The sequence below is a fragment of the Temnothorax nylanderi genome, unplaced genomic scaffold, assembly GCF_030848795.1.
Source record: "Temnothorax nylanderi isolate EJ_2023f unplaced genomic scaffold, tnyl_v1.0 TNYL_tig0122_pilon, whole genome shotgun sequence".
Taxonomy (NCBI): Eukaryota; Metazoa; Arthropoda; class Insecta; order Hymenoptera; family Formicidae; genus Temnothorax; species Temnothorax nylanderi.
Genome location: NW_027249184.1, coordinates 503,558 through 523,753, shown reverse-complemented (window position 1 = coordinate 523,753; position 20,196 = coordinate 503,558). Strand labels below are relative to the sequence as shown.

Here is a 20,196-nt window from a genome sequence, read left to right as displayed (position 1 = left end):
AGAGTGTTATTATAATTAAAGAAAACATTTGAACAACACGTTTGTAATGATCTTTCGTTGCTTAGGAAAAACATTGAACGTGTGTGTTTGTGTGAGGGTGTGTGAATGTTACACGTTCGTGTTATTACCAGTTCATTTTCCGCACGTGAGAAGGAAAACTTTTTTCCGTTACACACATTTACAATAAATAATTAAATAAAACTTCAACTGTAAACAATGAAATTTAGACCTTGTGTAAATAAGCAACTTTAAGGCGAAGAAGGGTACATTGCGCATAATTGGCCGTCAGTCTGTTTACATATATCTGTCCGTATACATGATGAGAGTTTCAGGTACAGAAGTGAGATAAGATTGAGTCTCTCTCTCGCGCGCGCGATGATCAGTGCAAGCCCAGTATATTCCCGCCGAGACCCTGTTCTTTCCGCCACTGAGCCAATCTGATAGCGTACCATCCCTGAAACAAGAGCCAAGAACTTGTAATGTATCTTTATGCCGATGTACAACTTTACTCGCTCTCTACTCCTTTCGTGTATCGTAAGACTCTTTCTCTCTAATTATCTCTTGTATTATTTATTATATACTTACGTACTCTCGATATGTATTAAGGTGTTAACTCACTTCAACGTCCGCCTCGGGAAGACCTGTTTCAGCCGCGAGGAGTACAATGTCCGCGGTATAAGGTGCTCTTGGCCACCTGTTAAACTGCTCTTGAAGAACCGCTTCCTGATTCACCGTCAAGCGAATCACTCGAGTACCGGTCCTACCAACTCCGCTGGTAGAATATGGCGTGGGATAAGACTTGAGCATGTTGCCCCTATGAAAAGAAGGTGTATTTCGAATCAACGAAAAAGTCAACTGATAAAGAGAGACGAGCTGCAATGTAATGCAATGTAATACGATATAATACAATTAAGGCTAGATAAGATGTAGCGCACAATCTAGTAGACTCTATAACAGTCTACGTCTACATATACACACATTGGTGCAGCCATTTTGCTTATTTTGTGACTTATATATTTTATGATTTATCAAGGCTTTAAAACTCCTGCAGTTTCATTTTCTTCCTCTTTTATAATATAATTAAGTCGTCGCGCAGTTGATAGTTGGTGCAGATAATTATAATTGATTATATTGATATTGATAAAATTCAAGAGATGCACCATGTGTTTTCCTCAATATAAAAGGCATGTAAAATAAAGGCACGCGCATTACGCAATGAATATGACAAATATACTTTTTAGAAGCATTTAATAATTAAAGCGGCACTCTTGTAAGGGCTATAAAGAACCGATTCTCGAAATCGTGACTTGTTGCTTCCTTTGACGCATGCGGACGCGGAGACTCTGATTGTAAGCCACGATGGACGGCCAGTATGTACCTATATACATATATAAAGGTTCTGTAAGATTTCAGCAGCAGTGGGGTAATTACGGCGACAAAAGAGAGATGATTCATTGTGACGTGACGCGAAGCCGCGAATATGGGTCTTGTACAGTTGTATAATATTTTAGACTTTTAAAGTGACACGTGCAATCGCTTTAGCGCTGCCCCATCGTAAAATGCGCTCGCTAACACGTACGCTGACGGGACGGATCGGCTTTTCTCAACATAACGACTTCTTGTTACAGCATGCAGAGCCGTGTGTGTCTAATAATGAATATGAAAGCTGTGTCCAATCGTGCTCTCACAGAGGTATATACACATAATATATATATTATGGAGCGATAATCTGGAGTATTTGCGATATTTGCGACTGCCGAGGAGAAAGAGAGAGAGAGAGAGAGAGAGAGAGAGAGAGAGAGAGAGAGAGATTTCGTCTCGTTTTATTCGTGATAAACGCCTAATATTAATAAACGAAACGTTATACATATAGTAGCTATACGTCCGTATAGATCGTACACAGGATAGGCAAGCCAGCAGTTAAGTTAAAAGTAGCACGACCATGACCGACACATCAAGACCAGCGAGATTTTGGACGAGTTTCAAAAGCGTGGCAACGGCGACACTTGCAATTAGATTTATTTGCGAAATAAACCAAAAAGATTGACGAAATCCACAATAAATTAACAGACCGTGCCACGCACACGCGGCACGTGCCCACGTGCGTGGGTTCAAGGAAAAGGTTTGAGAGAAGAGGAAAAGAGAGAAAAGACTATATCTATATACATAATATATGTATATAATTGGCATACGCGTAATAAAACGCGTATAAATGTATAGAGAGCATCGAACGAATATGACGGACGATCGCAAACCGATATATATTTTCTTTGAGTAAATGGTGACAATTTTCTACGAAAAATCCGCGCTGTAGCCCGCGAAATATTATAATAAAATTCGTATCGAGTCGTTGGTTACACCATTGCATCGTTTGTTTCTCCTTTGTATCGACATTTCATATACTAGCGTTCGCGAAAGGTATAGGGCGTATATAGGCGCGGCGACATTGCGAATTGCGAGTCGCAGTCGCATTTACGAGTGTTACGAAATACGAAACGACTCGGCGGAATGTTAAACTTGACCTACGGATGATGGAATCGCGTAGCAAGTATATTATAGGTATAGGTAAGGTATAAGACGTGGGCTCTCGTTTAGCGAGGATGTGACATATATGTGACCATTTTGATCTCTCGTGCGGCTTTCATTTTAATCCAGAAAACGTTTATGCGTTTATATACGCGTCTATGCGTATGATGTAGCAATCTGCTCAACGTGGTCGAGTGGAAATTTACGTAGTGCTTTGCCACTAATTGTATATAAAGATATTCAATTTTCTTATATCGACTCCATTTTGCAGCACACACGCTAAGAAGCCTCTCGCACGCGTTGCGAGCAGTTGTAGATTATACAACGGGAGCCTAACGATCCGGGATATATTGATATTCATTGTTTTCGTCACCATTTTCATTTATATTTGCGAGAGAAAGAGAGAGAGAGAGAGAGATAGAGAGAGAGAGAGAGAGAGAGAGAGAGAGAGAGAAGGGGGAAAATGATTAAATACTACATTTTCTTTCTCGGCCCTCTCCTAGCTCTCTCGCTCCACGAATCCTTTTATCTTTCAGAAAATTTGTGAATGTTTTATTGGTCAAAATATAACGGACTTTCCGCGATATCCATATACATTTGGCGCTGTCTACGCAAAGTACAATACATCGGTAGATCATTCTCGTAAAACTTGAGGAAATTCACGAGATTGTTCTCGAGTTCTTGACGATAAGCCGAGCCAGCATACCTAGATTCGATGTAACATTGATCCTCTTCAGACATCTGCGCAAATATCGAGCTCTTGCATTCGCGTCATCATTATTATTATCATTATCATTATCCTTATCATTAGCATTATCATATTATCGAGAGCATCGATACCTAATCCTTGCTCTCGGGAGGACCGTATATATATATATATTTATTTATTTACGGCAACTCGTCTCGTAGGTAAAATTACTCACCGTCTTCCATTTGGACTCGATTAGCGTGCGCATGCAATCGTCGACCAAATCGCAATCGTCGTAAATGTTCTGTATGTCGAAGAAATAGAATAAATAAATATCGCGACATGCACATACGATATCTGTGCAAATATAAACCTGTGCGAGAGCGACATATGAGTAGGAGCGTCATCCTCTTACCATTCGCGACAGCAAAGTAGCACGATTTTCGACGCGCAGGCAATCGAATCTGTCATGGAGAATCGCCGCGGCCCAAGATTCACGAAAGTACGCGTAGAAATCCGAGATGCATGAATTCTGATGAGAAATAAATTTATAAAAATAGCGAGAGCGTTAGGTACGTAGCGTTATAGTATTAAGGCAGCGCAGATATTAATTAAAATTAAGTGATGGTAAATCCTGGAATATGATATATATATATATATAACCCTTCACGTGTATACGTGGGTCTACTGCGTCCGAGCCAAAGTGATATCTGCTCGTAACTGTAAAACTTGCAAGCCTAGAAGATATTAAATAAACGATGTTCATATCAAAATGACTATAAAATCGTCAACTACAATGTAGCTAGATATGTTTCATGAATTTTTTTAGATTTTTTAAAATCTACTTTAAGGTAATGAAAAATAGCGTTGAATGTGACAGACCCACGTATACACTTTAAGGGACAATATCTAGCTTTTTAATATTTCAATATTGTCATATCCTTTGCCCGCTTACTCGAAAACGGAATTTCAATTCGTTTAACATGCTCTCGTGTTTCCCATATAAAGCGACCATGTCTTGCAATCGGAATGGCTGAAAGACAATTGTCATTACGTGAAGACATTAAATGCAATGGTGTCCCGCGAGCATGGTGTCTCAACTTTTCAAGTCTCGAGACAAATCTCGCACGACACACGACATTTCTAGAGCGATATATTATTGTTGTGGATTGTTTGCTCAACTACCTTTCTGCTCACGCAGGTTACACTTTCCACAGTGTCGTACATATTCAATCGGATGCGAAAGTATCCAATTTCAGATTCGCAAGAACCGGTTACAAATGCTTGACCCTGCGCATCAGAATTTAAGAAACAACGTTAGAGAGAGAAAGAGAGAGAGAGAGAGAGAGAGAGAGAGAGAGAGAGAGAAAGAGAGACGTATAAACTACAAGAGCCTACTCCCCGAGTAACAATGTCGATCCGTTTGCGTGGACCAAACAATTCGACCGACAATTAACATTAAACGTTAGCGTTAACTCACGTAGTGGTTGCGACTAATCTTCGCCGTGCTACGGCAGGTTGTCTCTCCGGGTCCACGTACATGCAGGTAATAATAATCACCCGGTAAAATGCAAGCGATTACGATAGGCGCACGGAATATCGAGGGTGTCAAACACATGACCTTTTCTTTCCTCGACGTTCGCTCGGAAACTCGCTCGTCCCATTCGATGGCTTTCCGTAAAATTTGAGCGAGCTTTCGGTGTGCAGACGGGATGGAAAGTATTGAAAAGAAACGCAAATGTTACGCAATGAGAGCTTTTGATAACAATCGACGATACTAAACATTATTTTCTTAAAAAGAGATTGCCCTCTCTTCCGCACTAACTCTCTCTCCGATTTCCATGCTATCGTAATGTTTGTGCTGCCAAGCGTCCGCGTAAAACTTTCTGGAATATCTCGTCGCGGTACCAGCGGCAAAAATAAACGGATCGTTGGTGCGACACTCGGGGTCTATTACTAGCGAGCCATCGAAAATGAGACCGGCTCGACGGAACGCTGAAACGGTAAATCAGAGAATAAAGTGAAGCGAAAAATCGTTTATTTTTTATATCGACTTTTCAAACGCGACTTTAAACACAATTGACATAATAAATACATGCGGGGTATAAAACGATGTCTCTCGCATTGGATTGGAGAAACAATCTTCCCTTACCTAAGAACGCATTTAAATCGATCGTTTTCTCGTAAAAGTTGAAAAGAGCGTTGCAAGTCAACTTTTTCGTTTCGTCCTCCTTTTCAATCGTGACACTCTCGATCATGAGCTTTGCATCGTCGTTCTCTATCAGAGCCCAATCGATCATGTTCCATGCGGGAAAAACTTGAATTCCGCTTTGTAAAATGGCATTCGTCACCGCTTTGTCCACCTTAGGATATGCCATAAGCATAACGTATACTCTTTTTATAACGATCGATGTACGTACATACATACTACATATTACTAAATATATATAGCTGGCTAGATAAACGGCGCAACCCCGTATATTATAGCTCGTACAATCGTAATCATTACTTCGTAATCGTGAAAGAAAGCTTGATCGTGCATCTCGCAGGGCCTCAAAAAGCTCGGCTCGATCAACGTGATCCACGACGGCTTTACGCCAAGCTTGATCAAACCACCAAGTGCGCAGTAGCAATCGATATTATGTCCGTAAAGAAATATCTCTTCTGTGAGAAATTCAAGTGCGACGAGTAGTGAAACAATGTATAAAATGGCAATTTGACTAATCGCTACACCTACTCCTTTGTTTGAAATCTCCCGTTAACCATCGAATCTTTCTGAAGCAGACGGAAGCTTCCGTGTCATTGTTTACGGTCAAACAATTCCATGGTATTTGGTCTTGTATCTTGTTTCCTCTTGAAAAGTAAACATATTTACATTACATATACATATAATATGTATTACAATACATTATGGATAGCAACATTTACTCTTGCTTTTGCATTTTCATTTTCTTTCGTAACGTCGAGTTCCGATACTGCAAGCCGCACGTCAAAACCAAATAATCATACGCGAAATTTCCCTGATTCATCACAGTCACGTATTTCTCCTTCCTAGCGTGAGGAAACTCGAATAAAAATACTCGTACGATGTACACGTCAAAATTTAAGGAACAAGGATCGACTATCATCTCGTCAACGTTGCTGGATTACTGCGTCAAGTATACTACTCGAGTTATAGAAATAATATAGATAAAAGTATTATATACATCTATCAAATCAATGTATGAAAGACCACACCTGTTGATCGCTGTCATAGTCCCGTAGACGATATTGATCCAAGTCCGTGCGGCCATGCAGCGACGATATCCCGAGTGAAACCTCCCTCGGAATGGAAGCAAACACACCTCTGCGCGACTCGTTTCGTTATCAAATGGTATACCGTGCGGTGATATCAGCGTAAAGTTTGTCAATTGCGTATAACGCTGCGATGATCTACATCAGAATTCGATATTGATACAATAGCTATGGGGGGGGGGGAGGGGAATATATATATATAACCATCCGTATATCCTTTCCATCTTTGAAACGTCATCGTATATATAGGATACGTATCGTTTGGCAAGCTTAGTCGCGTTCACGCACGGATCACATCCAGTGATCCAGGTCATGTATTATAATTTAATTGATGAAAGCGTTTTACCGTACAGCGAGATACTCCGCGAATGCAATTCCGCAGTCCGATGCTCCAACGACGACGATCCTCGCGTCGATAATTACACGTGGCATCGTTGCTAGTCTCGGCGACGTCACGAATAGAGAAAATCTACCATCATCCGCCCTTTTACCTTTTGCATTATTTTCACAGTTATCAAGATTTTCCAGAATAATCGGGAATTCGTATTCAGCTTGTCTACGAGGATCAACCGGAATCATATCGTTCAGACAGGATACCAAGGGACACATCCACGTCTATACGAATAACGTACTACTGTATTATAGGTAAGGCTACTTTCCTACCGATTAAACGGTTTAAGCTTTTATTTATAGTATATAATAATAATAATAATAATAATAATAATAAACTAAGTAAACTTATAATTGTGGTGAAAATTCGATGCTCTTACTTTGTGTTAGAAGCTATTACTATATACGTGTTGGGAGCTATTGTTATTTTGCGTATAGCTTACCACGGTGCTCTGATCCTCGTGACGAAGCCGATAAAAAATTACCGTTAACTCGCTCAAACGTGCGATCTCGCGGAAGAAGAAGCGATGATAAGCGGAAAAAATTGGCATGAGAACGAAATGCAAGAGACGTCCGTAATCATCTTGAGGAATACTCTGCACAGACACGTAATCCTCTACATGGTAATGACTCGTAACGAAATTTACCTGCCTCTCGGCGCTACAACGTAAAATAAATAAAACACGTTTTCAAATTCAAATATTCACCTTGAATATTTGAATTTCACATTTTTCATATGGTGAAAACTATACATCCACTAGGTACATCAAAATATATACGTAATAACCACAGGCCACAGACCACAGTATAGCGAGTCCCAGCATCGTGTCGTTACTTTCAAAGACGAAGCAATTTAAATCGAGCTGTAAAGGATCCGTCGCAAAATCAAAATCAGCCAAGACCTCGCGTCTCGTTGGCACAGTGAACAAGAGTTTCTCTATAGCTTCTCGGTCTTGTCGTCGGGCGCGGCGACAGCTCATCTCCTCGCGAAGAACCACTCGGTGTACAATATACAGCGTCATCGGGAAATCTCGGTTACATCTCAATGGCACGCGCTGCATTTTCGTTTTGATAATGTTTTTTACTTTCTTGTTATCGAGATGAAAAAAAGAATCGAGAGTGTGTCTAATTCTCTAATTTTTCCCTTTTCTTACTCTATTCTACTCCTTATTATCTACATTTACAAGATAATCGAAATGTTTCTCGCTAGTTGGTTATAGGTTTACAATACTTGTGCAAGAGTACCACAAAATGTTGAAGGAACTGATAGCACGGATGCGAGAAGGGGAGGAGGATCGCGCAATACTCTAAATGCGGAAAGCAATCGAAAGCAGCTTCCAGGAAATCGTAGGACCAGGGATGAGGCCTCGGCCTCGTTCCATCGCGCATCGCAAACATTTCCAAAACGAAGACGTTTATCTCGCCGCTATGACGGCTGTCGAGTGGCGCGTGCGTCTCGTTGGGCCCATAAACAGCAGACCGAGCGTCTCCCTGCGACGCCGACGCTTCGTCGTTTCTCCAGCACGGCTTTTTCAGACCATTGTACAGCGTTAACTCGAAATTTTCGTTCAGCGGGTCGACGTCGATCGTGGAATTGAGACACACGACGCCCACAGCCGAGCCGTCAGTAGGATCCTCTCCGATGATCAATCGACGACAGCTGTTCGGATGACGAATCATCTCACTGATCCAATACTCTCCATAAAGCTTCTTTAGGTGCATCACCGGGATACTCTCACCGTCACCGTCGACGATCGCTATCACGTCGTCGTGGTCCTCCTCTCTATAGGCGTCATACGATGATAGATAAGATATAATGTAAGGTAATCGAAATAACGCAGTGCGAAACCAAGTTGCATATATAGATGTAGGAAAGAATTTCGGTGAATTTTCCGCAAGTGCGGCGATCCAAGTGTGCGCAAATATCAAATCGACTTACACGACTCTTCGTATTTTCAACTTTGGACGTAATCGATATCGATCGATCAGATAGAGAAATTGCAGCGCGTCTCGCGCGACGTCCCGCGTGGCGGTCTTAGCCAAGACTCTGGTCATGTCCCGCTCAAACACGCTCAAATTCGCTAGAGAATACAAATACGAATATCTCTCTCTCTCTCTCTCTCTCTCTCTCTCTCTCTCTCTCTCTCTCTCTCTCTCTCTCTCTCTCTCTCTCTCTCTCTCTCTCTCTCTCTCTCTCTCTCTCTCTCTCTCTCTCTCTCCCATTCTCTCTCTCTCTCTCTCCCATTCTCTCTGACAACTCAGACAAGTCGTGAATAGACGTGTGAGAAGAATCGAGAGAAGAGAAAAGATTTCACCTGGCGTAACTCGAGGAGGTACCACGAAGATCACATATTGGCAATAGGTAGTGATGTCGAAAACCGCAGTCAATAGCTCCGCGAGGAACTCGTTCGAGTAACGCTCGTCCCACACGAGCAAGTGTACGAACATTGTGTTCCTTTCCGTGGCAGCGGGGATCCTTTTCGAAAAGTGATGCTAATCGAGTAAACTCATATATACGGTCGACATTGCGTATTGCGTATCGTCGCGTATCGTAAAGCGACTGTCAACTTTGCTATGTTTGATGCAAACGGAAGATTACCCGTAGATCGTTTTTAACCAGGTCAACCAATCGTACGGTGGCACGGACGGAACATTGGGGTAATTGCAGAGGCATATCCCCGAAACAATGTTGCGCCTCTCGTTATGTTGGACCACCGAGAGGCAGCAAATCTCGCTGTAAATTTTATGCAACGATACATCAACGGCGCGCGGAGGAAACGCACGATTTGTATATCGATGATGATATTATTACATCTTATATATGTATAATGTAATATAACGAGAGAGCGCGCGGGCTCTATATGGCTCTATGCGCGTATGGGTATACGAGGTAATGGTAATATAACTCGCTACAAGTACTAGAGTCGTTCCAATTTCACATCTCCGAAAATTTCGTAAGTCGCCGGGCGTATCAGGCGTTCTAAACGTGATAAATCCGAGTGTTGGAGGCGACGCGACCCCGAGATTTTGCTAGACTGTAGCTCCTCTTTCGGCTCGCCTCGCTCGCCGAGTCGCGGGGTTGACATTTTGAACACGATTGTTGGCTAACGCCAAGATGACTCGTGACGGACGACGGACGTGACGTGCCGTCAGTTGTGACTCGTTGCCAGTTGCCAGTTGCGAGCGGTTGCGAGTTGTGACTTGCGATCCTTGCCAAGTTGCCAATCGTGTTGTCGTTATTGTCAGTCGTGCCGTTCGGCAATTTTCAATCAATCGTGAATCGCAATCGATTCTCGGATCTCGGATAATTTTCGGTTAGATTAGCTGGCGCTTCTTTATAGGCTCTTACATTAGGACGTTAGGACGTTAGGAGTAACCGACAGATGACAGAATCGCGGGTGTCGGTGTCACGTAAGACGGGTCAGACGTACGTCTAAAGGCTAAACGATCGGATCGACGTTTTTTCTACAGCGGAGATATGGATGAGAATCCTGCATGCCATGCGCTCAATCTTATTTCATCTTCGTTATTCGGATCGATTGGTCTGCTTGGTTTTCTCAACATCAGCTTGCCCGATGCAAGCCCTGCAGCTATTATATATGCTATAGACAATCGTACACGCGACTGCGATAACGGGACGGATAACGGGCCGGATATCGGCCAAGCACCGACTCGGAAAGAAAGGAAAGGAAGAAAAGTTGGTGCGAGAGAGAGTTCTCAACAGAATTGGCGGAAGCTATTTACAGGGCGCATCGTACATCGTACATCGTACGAGACACGCGGTGTGTCACATGCACGTGTAGCACAGCGAGCGTATGCGCGCTGCTTAAGTGCGAACATTTACGCGACGCGCGCGGAACCAACACGGCACTATGGTTGCACCTTTTTTCCAAATCCGATCACTCGAATCGGGCTTTCTTTCCTCCTTGTTAAATTCCTGCATGCGTTTTCGCACGCATATGGCGCGCGTCTAAACTTGGAATCGAATTGGCGAACCACTGTATATTATCACTGCATGGCTAATTCAATTTTCGAAAGTTAAGCTCGAAAATTAAATTAGCCAGCGCAAAATTACTCTGGCAGAAGAGTGAGCCAACAACGGAGAAGATTCGGGTACGTTTTACTAAAGAGCTTCTACTCCTACAATTCTACGGAAATATAATAAATATCCTTTTCCTCTCGAAATATACTTTTCTCGTTGGTTGCCAAAGACGTTACCAAATCGTGTCGACCCTCGAGTATACATCTTTGACTCGTAGCGTTTCTGAGTTATTAAGATAATGATTTTGGTCATGCAACGTGAGATCACGATATGCGATCCAAAGTATCGTAGAGCTGATTGTGTGAGATGTATCTTTCGATTCTACGAAGACGGCAAGTTTTCGGCTATTTCTCGAATAAAGATAAACCTTGGAAACATGGCTCTTTATATTAATGTGCTCTCCCCCCCCCTCTCTCTCTCTCTCTCTCATCGACCTGAATTAAAATTTTGCTCGAAAATAGTTTGAATCAAAAAAGATCTTTACATATCGGCGTAATCTTGTTCTCTCGACGCGGTGCGACCGAAACAACAAAGCGCGACCGTCGCGTCGGGTGATTTTATTAGTGAGAAAGTATTATAAGGAAAATCGCGCGAGAGAGAGAGAGAGAGAGAGAGAGAGAGAGAGAGAGAGAGAGAGAGAGAGAGAGAGAGAGAGAGACGACGGTACGACAAAAGTTGGGTCTCTTGGGCAATGTTATCTGATGTTATCGTCCGTTGATCGATAAAGCGTTTTGTCCCGAGTCGATGAGTTGCGACTTGTGATTAGCGAACGGTAGTGGAAATCGTTCCGTGAGACAGTGCCGACCCTTATTCGTTTTCGCGCTCGAACGCCGATCGGTGCCGACGCGTAACGAACGCTACGCGCACGCATGTACATAGGCGTACATATATAATATATATTATAGTATCATAGTCAAGATATAACATATACATACAAGTTCCCAGATATACACAAGCACGCTAAAGGAAGGCAGGTCCTTCTCGCTTTTACCCTCGTACACCCGAGGTCCCGAATCCCAAGTTATACATATGTACATATCGGTAAGAGAGTAGAGAGTTGCCGTCATCTCGCGCTATTCCCACTGCTGTTCGCGCTACACAACGCCTACAACCAACGAACCAACTCAACCAACTGGCGCGCGTCAAGCGTCAAGCGTCAAGCCACGTTGCGCAGTTTTGTGCTTCATTCAAATGGAAACGCGACGTGATTCATATCTCGATATCTCTAGCAATATAGTGGATTATAGGACTATTTAAATTATGCGATAAACTATTCTCTTCGTACGTTAATTGTATCTCGACTGCACCTGCATCCTCGTCTCGTCGACCTGCAGAAAAAAACGGTAAATGGAGAAACAGCGCTGTGACCAGCATTGACCGAATGAGATTTTTATTGCTTTAAAGTCCCCTATCAGGATGTGCTGGATCGTCAATCAACAATTTGCGACTGAGCGTCTATATATTTATATAATCTATATAATAATAAAATCTCTTTGAAACGATATCTATTCGATATGAATCAGCTGAATGTCGCTTGAATTGTCTCTGCACCGAGACCCCCTGTGTAGCCCGCGCGCGCGTGCGCGGTCGAATATATATATATATGTTAAGCTCGTCGAGCTTAGAACGGAGTGCTTGTTGGTAAACGGGAAATTAAAAGTAACTTTGGCATAAAATATGTAAAAGTTGCAGTAAATTACAACTACGCGACTACGTACCTTTCGTATACCTCTCTGATCTAGGGCGACTTTATGAGACGTTGAAAGACGTTATAAGAGTTAAGAGACGTATGACCGGTATAGGATGACTGTCTCGATTCGAGAGAGGCTGATGGCTTATTCGAATATCGTTTTCACTTGGATGCGTTCGAATCGACCGGAGGACGAACCAACGGAGGAACGAACGGAGGAACGTGAAAGACTCACACCCGACGACGCGACGGTACGCACGCGACTGACTTGGGACTTGGACGCCTTGGACCATAGACTTTCCAACTGTGACTTTCAGCTAAACGCGACGGTCGCGACGTAATGTAAAACACAAAGCGCATAGAGTGGGAGGCTGTGAAACTGTTTTCTACATATACATATACACATATATGTATATGTTTAATATATATAGACAGATGCAGCTGTTTTTAAATATTGGATGGCTACGCGATATACGCGACTCTGTAATACGCGCACGGTACGGGGTATACGGCTACGGAGCTGATACAAACGTTCGATGAATAATTAAACGACGATCGCGCCTGGAAATCCGCTATATCGTGTATCGTGGAAACGAACCGATTCGCCTCCTTTCCCCTTCTGCATTCTACAATATAATATAAAATATAATATACATATATTATGCATGGTGTATATATTTACCTTCTGGAATTTTAAAATAAGACGTACATATTTTATATTAATTTTCACGGATACACACCCACTTTTACACGTTAGATATTGGAAATGTGTCAATCTCTGACATGAATAATCTCCCTCTCTCTCTCTCTCCCTCCCCTCCCCACTCTCAGTCAGTATATAGCAGCGTATAATAGTCAGGACAAGTCGACCAAATTTTTCAATTTATCACAGCGTAAAATTTATCTTACAATTTTCGAGACGAAATGAATGTTCTCATACCGTGATACCGTGAGTTCATAACGAGCCTAGACCTGACCTCTCGTGGCCAATGCGCGCGGGTCCACGTGATAATTCGTCCTTGACCCGGTAGCTTTACTGTCGGTTGTTACTCTCTCATCGCGCCAAGGTACATACGACGTATAATTTTCTACGCACGTATAGGATAAAGAATCTCACCGCGCGCACCAAGTTTCTTAACCGTAAAAAGAAAAATGAAAAATCGTTATTTTTAACGGAATCGCTATCTTCTTCTGTGCGCTTGTTAGAAACTCTAATTCTTCGACGAAGAATGATCGATTAGGATCGTAGGATTCGTATAAAGACTGAAGAAAGAGAAATGTTCAAGTTCTAAAAAATACAATGTTTATTCAACGTAAACATGTTTTGTAAATTTAAATAACAGCATTCCCTAATAAACTAACATTAATCTCTTATAATAAAATAAATCGTATAAGAGTCGTTAATAATCAAATGTGCAACAAGGTAAATCGGTCATTTTTAACTTTCTTATTGATCTCTTGTACGAAAAGAAATTTCCGCATATAATCTGATGTAAAGTGATGTAATATTCAATATAGAATATAAGTAAATAACAAGGAATAAAATTCACCAAAGTCGAATTATTCGAAATTAGTGAAATAAAGTCATTTTGTATGCTCTTATTTCGACATTATTATACATATATTGTTTTATGTATACATATAGAGTGGATTAAACGTATCATCTATCATTTCCACAGAAATAAATGACCAAACTGAGATAACTTAATCTCTGTTTTCAAAAGATAGTGAAGATCCGCTTGAAACATCAGTTAATAATCGCGAATTACCCGTCAAATGTACATATCGAGTACAATTTAGTACACAGAGAGCGTAAGATTAACAGATCAATGACTGCGCTCTGTATCTCTGTTTGAAATTTTGAGCATATAATCGTTAAATATATTTACGAGATATCGAACCCACATTTTTATTTTTCAAAAACATCAAGTCATCTTGATTTTGGTCTATATAATATGTTAATTTTACGAAAGAAGAAACGATATAATGGAATTTTATTTGCAATTACAGTGTATAGCGGTACAGTGGGATTTCTTAGTAAAGACGAAAACTATCGCCTACTCGTAAATTTGAAAGAAAATAATTCGCTCCAGTCTTCTTTATAGTTACGTATATACTCAACACGACATTTAGCTGGCACTTGAAACATGTACAACATTACTGAATCATTATTTCGATTTAATTATAAAGGGAAATATCATTAAAATTTTGTAAAAATCATAAAATTAAAGTTTTAGCCACAAATCTTTCTGTCTTCGTTAAATTTTTTATAGAATAAATCTTAAAATGTGCCTCTCTCCTGCCCACTGCTCTCACTCACCCTCGATAGAAAACTGTGTATGTCGGTACATCGTGAGATTAAGAAATGGAAGCACAACATGACATGTACGTGGAAGCTTGTATACCATTGCGTCACGCCGTATACGATGATTGTGGCGTAACAACGATCCAAAAATTATATTTAGCAGTAAACACCTATCGAATCGGCAAAGAGCCAAAGTGTTTGAAACTGTACGCCAAGTACTTTCTTATTACAAGATAATCGTCGCGTGTAACTGTTCTCTCGCGCGTATAACTTATTTACAAGATTTTACAAGAAATTGAAATGGAAAGACTCGAGTTCTCGCACGATAATCACAATGTATAATTTACAATGCTTTGCGATAATAAAGTTGGAGTAATATACAAATGAGCGAAACTTTCGAGTGAGATTCCACACGTTGGACGTCGGTATTTCGCGATCAAAGTTAGCGTTAAAAATATATAATTCGAGTCTATCTATATATCATATCACAAAATGCGCGTGAAAAACCACCTGCATTTCACCTGCCCTCGTCCGGATGACGTTCGGCCAATTGCGTCTGATTATTCTGACGAGGCTGTACATTCGAATTCCGTCTAGTTTCTACAATCGTGCCATCTTCACGGTCGTTCCTGCCGTCTTGTTGCTCAACGAGAGCCGTGGCGAGAGCCGCCGCGCCACCGTGTTCTCTGTTTTGCACATTTTCAACTTTGTACAATATATCGTGGCAAAGAGGACATCGGTCTTGAACGTATAACCATTTTCGCAAGCATACGCCGTGGAAATAATGATTGCATTGAGTGATCTTGGCGCTATGCATCTCCTGGTAGCAAATCGCGCAAACGTCGTCCAATCGTTCAAGTTGTTCGGCCTTTGCCTCCGGTAAAGAATTGATCTTGTTCACAGCCGTCCGTCGTTTCATAAAGACGCTCCATCCAGCCTTCGCCTCGCACCAGATATTAAAGTAGGCATGTATGCACATCATGATGGCGCGAATAGCTCCACCAGACTCGAAGATCAATATCCAGAAACCGTTGAAGAACAATATAATGCCAAAAGCGAATTCCACAGTATTACCAAATGCCTTTATTATGTACACGTAATCGTCAAATTGTTCCCAGAACGCGCTCCTGTACGCGTCGATCAGAAAGAGCGAGTAAATCGCTAGCGAGACCAGTACTTTGACTATTACCTCGATGCTGAAGACCGATACAGCCAGTAGCCATGTGCTCACTGTGAAGTGGGACCAGAGGAATACGAGTAACGATAGCGGGAAGAATATTAGAAAAGCACAGACCGCCAAAGCCCGCAAGTGTCTATGTAGCGCCGGATTATGAGAGGCACTGAGCGACATCAAGAGTGGATTCACTATATTATGCACAAAGTGTAAAATCGCCGTGAACAATAGGCAGAAATTACGATAGAGTCGTATTAGACGCTTCTCCCTGTCGAGGCTCGTCAGTCCGGTCTGTAGGGCAAGAATGTAAAATAATATGGCGGACACCGTACCGATACTCTTCTCATCTTCGTCTTCCGTCAGTAGTATCCATTGGAAGAAACAGCCGATATAGTGGCAGATGAAGGAGATTATGCTGGTCATACCGAGGACGGCTGTCAATGTCTCGCACCCGTTTACCAGCAGCGTTCGGATCATAACGTAATAATTAAACGTTTCCTCGCCGTAGTGATTCCCGAGAATTTGCACCACTTGCTCTCCCATTCGCAGCATCCAAAACGTGCGAAGTACGCACGGCACGTTCAGACGCATCCATTCCGTTTCCGCGAGTGCGGTTAAGCCGTAATTGATTATAAAGTTGCGTGCATGCCGGTAGCCCATGTAGATGGTTCTTAACATGGAGACCCCGTTATACCAGATGACAAATTTACACACAGCCAGCGGGATTAACGTTGCGCATACCGGCGCGTGGTACAGATATTGCACCTAGAAAAAAAAAAGATATTTCACTTAATTGTAAATTCGCCTGCTAAGGCTATCGACTTGATAATACCTATACTACCAAGGATACACTTGGTAAGCTTACCGGTAAAGGATGGATACCCAAGATGGATGGTGACATAAAGCTCAGCACGAGAAGCTTCTGAACTATGGGATGCCTTGGGGCAAGATGTATGTAACAGAAGACGCTGGCTAGCAGACATTGCAGTACATAGTTTTGGATAATCAGAAAACCTGGACCATTATACAGAACGTCCGATAGATTCAGACATAATATATTGTCAAGTATGCTGGTTGCCGATTCGTCGGCACTCATGTAAGCTACAATCGCTTTCGTCGCACTAACATTTGACCAGTACGACACAAATATCACTCCTACAGATATTAGATATAGGTATACGATTACCAAATGTCTAGTACACAACATAAACGTGTATAAGGCTGCGAGAAAACCTGAAAGAAAGAAAATAGTATGACATTATAAAACACAATTTCTTTATTCAACGTGTTATCGCAAAACGAAAGCAACAGATTCGACATGAAAGCGATCTATTCAGAGAAAAAGCGATAGCTCTTTGGTTTTGGGTTGTTGTACGACGAAAAACAGCTTGACCTTATCTCAAGAAAGCAATTTCTCCGCGAAAGTCGCGATAATAAACGCATATCTTAGCGTGCAAAAAGTGGCAACTTAATAAATTAGCTCGGGGCTATAGGCTTTTTCCCTTGAAAAATAATTTCCGTTTCGTTTAGAATTTGCTGGAATTATTAAGAGATCCTACTTACCTATACAACAGCATAAAAATTTGAACACAATTATCAGATAAGTCTTGTAAGCGAGATGAGTGAAATCAAATTGTTCAATTAGAAACGAGTCTGTTGTAACTGCAGAGATGGAACTAGCGATGCTCGACAAATTGGTAGTTTTAAAGCCATATTCATTGTTTTTCAGCACAATATTGTCGTTGGGTAAACCGAGGCCGATTCTAAGTAGCTCGTCGATGATAAACAGAGGTGGCACCCTCATTACAATATCAGCAAAGCTGAGGATTCTTTCCGAAGTCTCCATCTTGCTAGTGCTGTTTCAGGAAGACGTTTTTATATGCGCCCTGGCAATCCTGGCATCACACGTGGAAGCAGCTTGCTGTTGTAGAATCGTACAATATATCTATATATATATATATATATATATGTGCGTGTGCGTGTGCGTGTATAGTGCAACAATTATAAATTAATGTTACTACACGCTTGTCGATAAAGAAATATCTTGAAAAATAGAGGGGAAAAAAGTAATTTTTCAAATCAAGTACTTTTCATCAATTTAATTGGAACTGCTTTGAAAATTTGTCCGCACCACAATGCAAATCTAACGTTTGACAGATGTATGTATACGCATGTGTACTGAGGTTCAAGGTTATGATATCTGTCAAAACATTACACGTATCGCGCATCGCGCCGCGGCCGCACGCAACAAGAGCGTAAGTAGCCGTAGTACTCGTAGTCGATCTCGAATAGTTTAGTTTAGACGTTTAGAGTTTAGATTGCAGAAAAATAATTTTGTCGTGGCATTAGGATCCACTTAAAGATATAGGTATATGTGCAGTGCAATGCATACTGCATACCTCAAATCTCTCTATTATTATTATTACTATTATTATGATTTATGACATAAATTCTCATTCGCCGATTCGCGTTTGCTGAGTTCGCTGAGAGCTCGCTCGCTCCCCTTTCTTTTCCGCTCTCCTCACTCCTCACCACTCCTTTCCCCGCCTCTTCGTAAACATTTCGTTAAGGTTAAACTAAAAACTAAACGATTCTACATTATCGCTCACCTCGAAACTCAAAAGGGCTGTATTATGTCTGTGTTATAAGGGGACCAACTTGATTTCCAATTTAGATGAATTTAATATCGATAAAAAGAGAGACATATATCTCATGACTCATTATTCCTCTGGTCGTCAGGTCGTCAGGTCGTCAGACACTCGGGCTCGGAACACTCGTCATGTGGCAGGGCAGGTTAGGTGGCAGCCTGGCAGGCAGTGGCAGGAGTGCAGGAGTGCAGGACGCAGCGCAGGACCACGATAAATTTCCAAAACTGTCAAAGCGAAGGGCATAAATATACGCAATGTTACGTTTAAAGTTTAAATGGATAGAAAGAAAATCGCTGCGCGTTGGCGCGTGTCGATTTTCGAATTGAATATAGAATATAGGATATAGGATATAATATCGTATAACGTGGTTAACGTGGTTAACGTGATTAACGTGGTACTTAATCTCGTCGAGTGCCTCGAGGCCTCGAGGCCTCGAGTGGAGGAAACTTTGGGAGCTTTCCAGCAAGCGACACAACTGACTCGAGTCGACACAAGCATCGTTCTATCTTTCTTTTTTGGTACTGAGTAACAAAGATAAAATGATACTTGTGTCGCTTGCTAGAAAGCTCCCAATAAGATGCGCGAATGAGGCGCGAAACGCGAATACCGACAGACATCATATGCCTGACCTAACCTAACCTCGTAAAACGATACCGCGTTGAAAATGAAAATCATCTGGTGAGATAACAAGGGCGTGGGGCGTGGAGCAACGAGAACGAGCTCTCGTCGGACGCCTACTCCGGATGTTGTCCTGTGCCTGTGCCGGACGTTGAAACGATACACGAATCTAATGTAGGGATCATCACGCGAGTCAGAGGATCGCGCTCGGCGGCCGCGGCGGCCTCAGCGCTTCATCAAAAAGGAGACGTGCGCGCGCGAGAGAGAGCGAGAAAAGTCGATTTGCCAATTATTGTCAGTATTGTCACGAGTGACGAGTGACGGCTGACGGTGAGCAAAGTTATACTTACCAACGGCCAACGGCCAACGGTCGACGAGGAGGGAAATTAATTTGCAGGTGACATTTCGTCACTGTCTGCAGTGTCTGCGGCGCACGGCGCACCTGACCGCGCAATGACTCTGGATGACTCGGCAACAGTCACGAAAGTGACTCTCGGACTCTGAAATCTGAATAACTCGAATCTGCTCGAATCGCGCGAATCGAACGCGAATCGACGCGGGAGGCGGGAGTCGGGATTGTCGGGATACGCTCGAGCTCGAGGCTCGAGGCTCGAGGGCACCCCGGCGCGGCGTATCCGTATTCCCTCGTTCCTTCGCCTCACATTTGCCTGCCTCTTTGATCGCAATATCGCATATCGCATATCTCACAGTCCTCACCAAGTACTTGTGTTATAGTAGCCGTTAGCCGTTATATCCGCCTTTCACCTCATTTCAATCAGCTTGTCGATTGCCCGTCATCGATCAAACGCGCCAATAAACGA

At 42.2% G+C, this 20,196-nt stretch overlaps 4 protein-coding genes across 13 annotated transcripts; all 4 read right to left on the bottom strand.

Moving 5' to 3' along the window:
- Positions 1-230: 230 nt before the first annotated feature.
- LOC139776544 (homeodomain-only protein) lies at positions 231-12,948 on the bottom strand. The gene is made up of 3 exons (XM_071713278.1): positions 12,659-12,948; positions 619-814; positions 231-454 (listed from the first exon to the last, which is right to left on the bottom strand). The coding sequence occupies exons 2-3, from the start codon at positions 805-807 to the stop codon at positions 380-382; spliced, it is 264 nt and encodes an 87-aa protein (XP_071569379.1). The 5' UTR covers positions 808-814; positions 12,659-12,948; the 3' UTR covers positions 231-379.
- Positions 3,064-4,832, bottom strand: LOC139776542 (cilia- and flagella-associated protein 61-like). Its single transcript, XM_071713276.1, has 6 exons — positions 4,695-4,832; positions 4,400-4,504; positions 4,170-4,247; positions 3,630-3,746; positions 3,450-3,518; positions 3,064-3,267 (listed from the first exon to the last, which is right to left on the bottom strand). The coding sequence occupies exons 1-6, from the start codon at positions 4,830-4,832 to the stop codon at positions 3,079-3,081; spliced, it is 696 nt and encodes a 231-aa protein (XP_071569377.1). The 3' UTR covers positions 3,064-3,078.
- On the bottom strand, positions 3,064-9,346 carry LOC139776539 (cilia- and flagella-associated protein 61-like). Of its 7 annotated transcripts, XR_011719111.1 has the most exons (4): positions 8,838-9,346; positions 6,143-8,681; positions 5,952-6,067; positions 5,236-5,577 (listed from the first exon to the last, which is right to left on the bottom strand). XR_011719111.1 is itself a non-coding variant. In XM_071713269.1 (3 exons), exons 1-3 carry the CDS (start codon positions 5,754-5,756, stop codon positions 5,007-5,009), a joined length of 447 nt encoding a protein of 148 aa, XP_071569370.1. In that variant the 5' UTR covers positions 5,757-5,856; the 3' UTR covers positions 3,064-5,006. The 7 variants fall into 7 exon arrangements, 1 of the variants encoding a protein (XP_071569370.1); XM_071713269.1 differs by lacking the exons at positions 5,952-6,067; positions 6,143-8,681; positions 8,838-9,346 and adding exons at positions 3,064-5,209; positions 5,724-5,856 and having other exon boundaries at positions 5,367-5,577; XR_011719107.1 differs by having other exon boundaries at positions 5,724-8,681.
- Positions 12,949-13,910: 962 nt separating the features above from the next.
- Positions 13,911-20,133, bottom strand: Trc8 (TRC8 ring finger protein). Of its 4 annotated transcripts, none has more exons than XM_071713242.1 (5): positions 19,726-20,133; positions 18,719-18,981; positions 17,673-18,054; positions 16,975-17,342; positions 13,911-16,874 (listed from the first exon to the last, which is right to left on the bottom strand). In XM_071713242.1, the coding sequence occupies exons 3-5, from the start codon at positions 17,953-17,955 to the stop codon at positions 15,453-15,455; spliced, it is 2,073 nt and encodes a 690-aa protein (XP_071569343.1). In that variant the 5' UTR covers positions 17,956-18,054; positions 18,719-18,981; positions 19,726-20,133; the 3' UTR covers positions 13,911-15,452. The 4 variants fall into 4 exon arrangements, with proteins under 4 accessions (XP_071569343.1, XP_071569341.1, XP_071569342.1 ...); XM_071713240.1 differs by having other exon boundaries at positions 17,673-18,030; XM_071713241.1 differs by lacking the exon at positions 19,726-20,133 and adding an exon at positions 19,156-19,685 and having other exon boundaries at positions 17,673-18,030.
- Between the last annotated feature and the right edge of the window lie 63 nt (positions 20,134-20,196).

Bases quoted from the DNA above. Each gene is read 5' to 3' on its own strand.
- LOC139776544 (XM_071713278.1), bottom strand. From the start codon at position 807: ATGCTCAAGTCTTATCCCACGCCATATTCTACCAGCGGAGTTGGTAGG. The intron at 455-618 runs GTGAGTTAACAC...CTCTTGTTTCAG, and splicing joins TTCCCGAGGCGGACGTTGAA to GGATGGTACGCTATCAGATT.
- LOC139776542 (XM_071713276.1), bottom strand. From the start codon at position 4,832: ATGTGTTTGACACCCTCGATATTCCGTGCGCCTATCGTAATCGCTTGC. The intron at 4,248-4,399 runs GTAGTTGAGCAA...ATTGTCTTTCAG, and splicing joins TAACCTGCGTGAGCAGAAAG to CCATTCCGATTGCAAGACAT. The intron at 3,747-4,169 runs GTAAGCGGGCAA...ATTTCTCATCAG, and splicing joins AATTGAAATTCCGTTTTCGA to AATTCATGCATCTCGGATTT.
- LOC139776539 (XM_071713269.1), bottom strand. From the start codon at position 5,756: ATGCACGATCAAGCTTTCTTTCACGATTACGAA. The intron at 5,578-5,723 runs GTAATGATTACG...GCATATCCTAAG, and splicing joins CTTTCTTTCACGATTACGAA to GTGGACAAAGCGGTGACGAA. The intron at 5,210-5,366 runs GTAAGGGAAGAT...TTACCGTTTCAG, and splicing joins CGATTTAAATGCGTTCTTAG to CGTTCCGTCGAGCCGGTCTC.
- Trc8 (XM_071713242.1), bottom strand. From the start codon at position 17,955: ATGGAGACTTCGGAAAGAATCCTCAGCTTTGCTGATATTGTAATGAGG. The intron at 17,343-17,672 runs GTAAGTAGGATC...TCTTTCTTTCAG, and splicing joins ATTTTTATGCTGTTGTATAG to GTTTTCTCGCAGCCTTATAC. The intron at 16,875-16,974 runs GTAAGCTTACCA...TTTTTTTTCTAG, and splicing joins TGGGTATCCATCCTTTACCG to GTGCAATATCTGTACCACGC.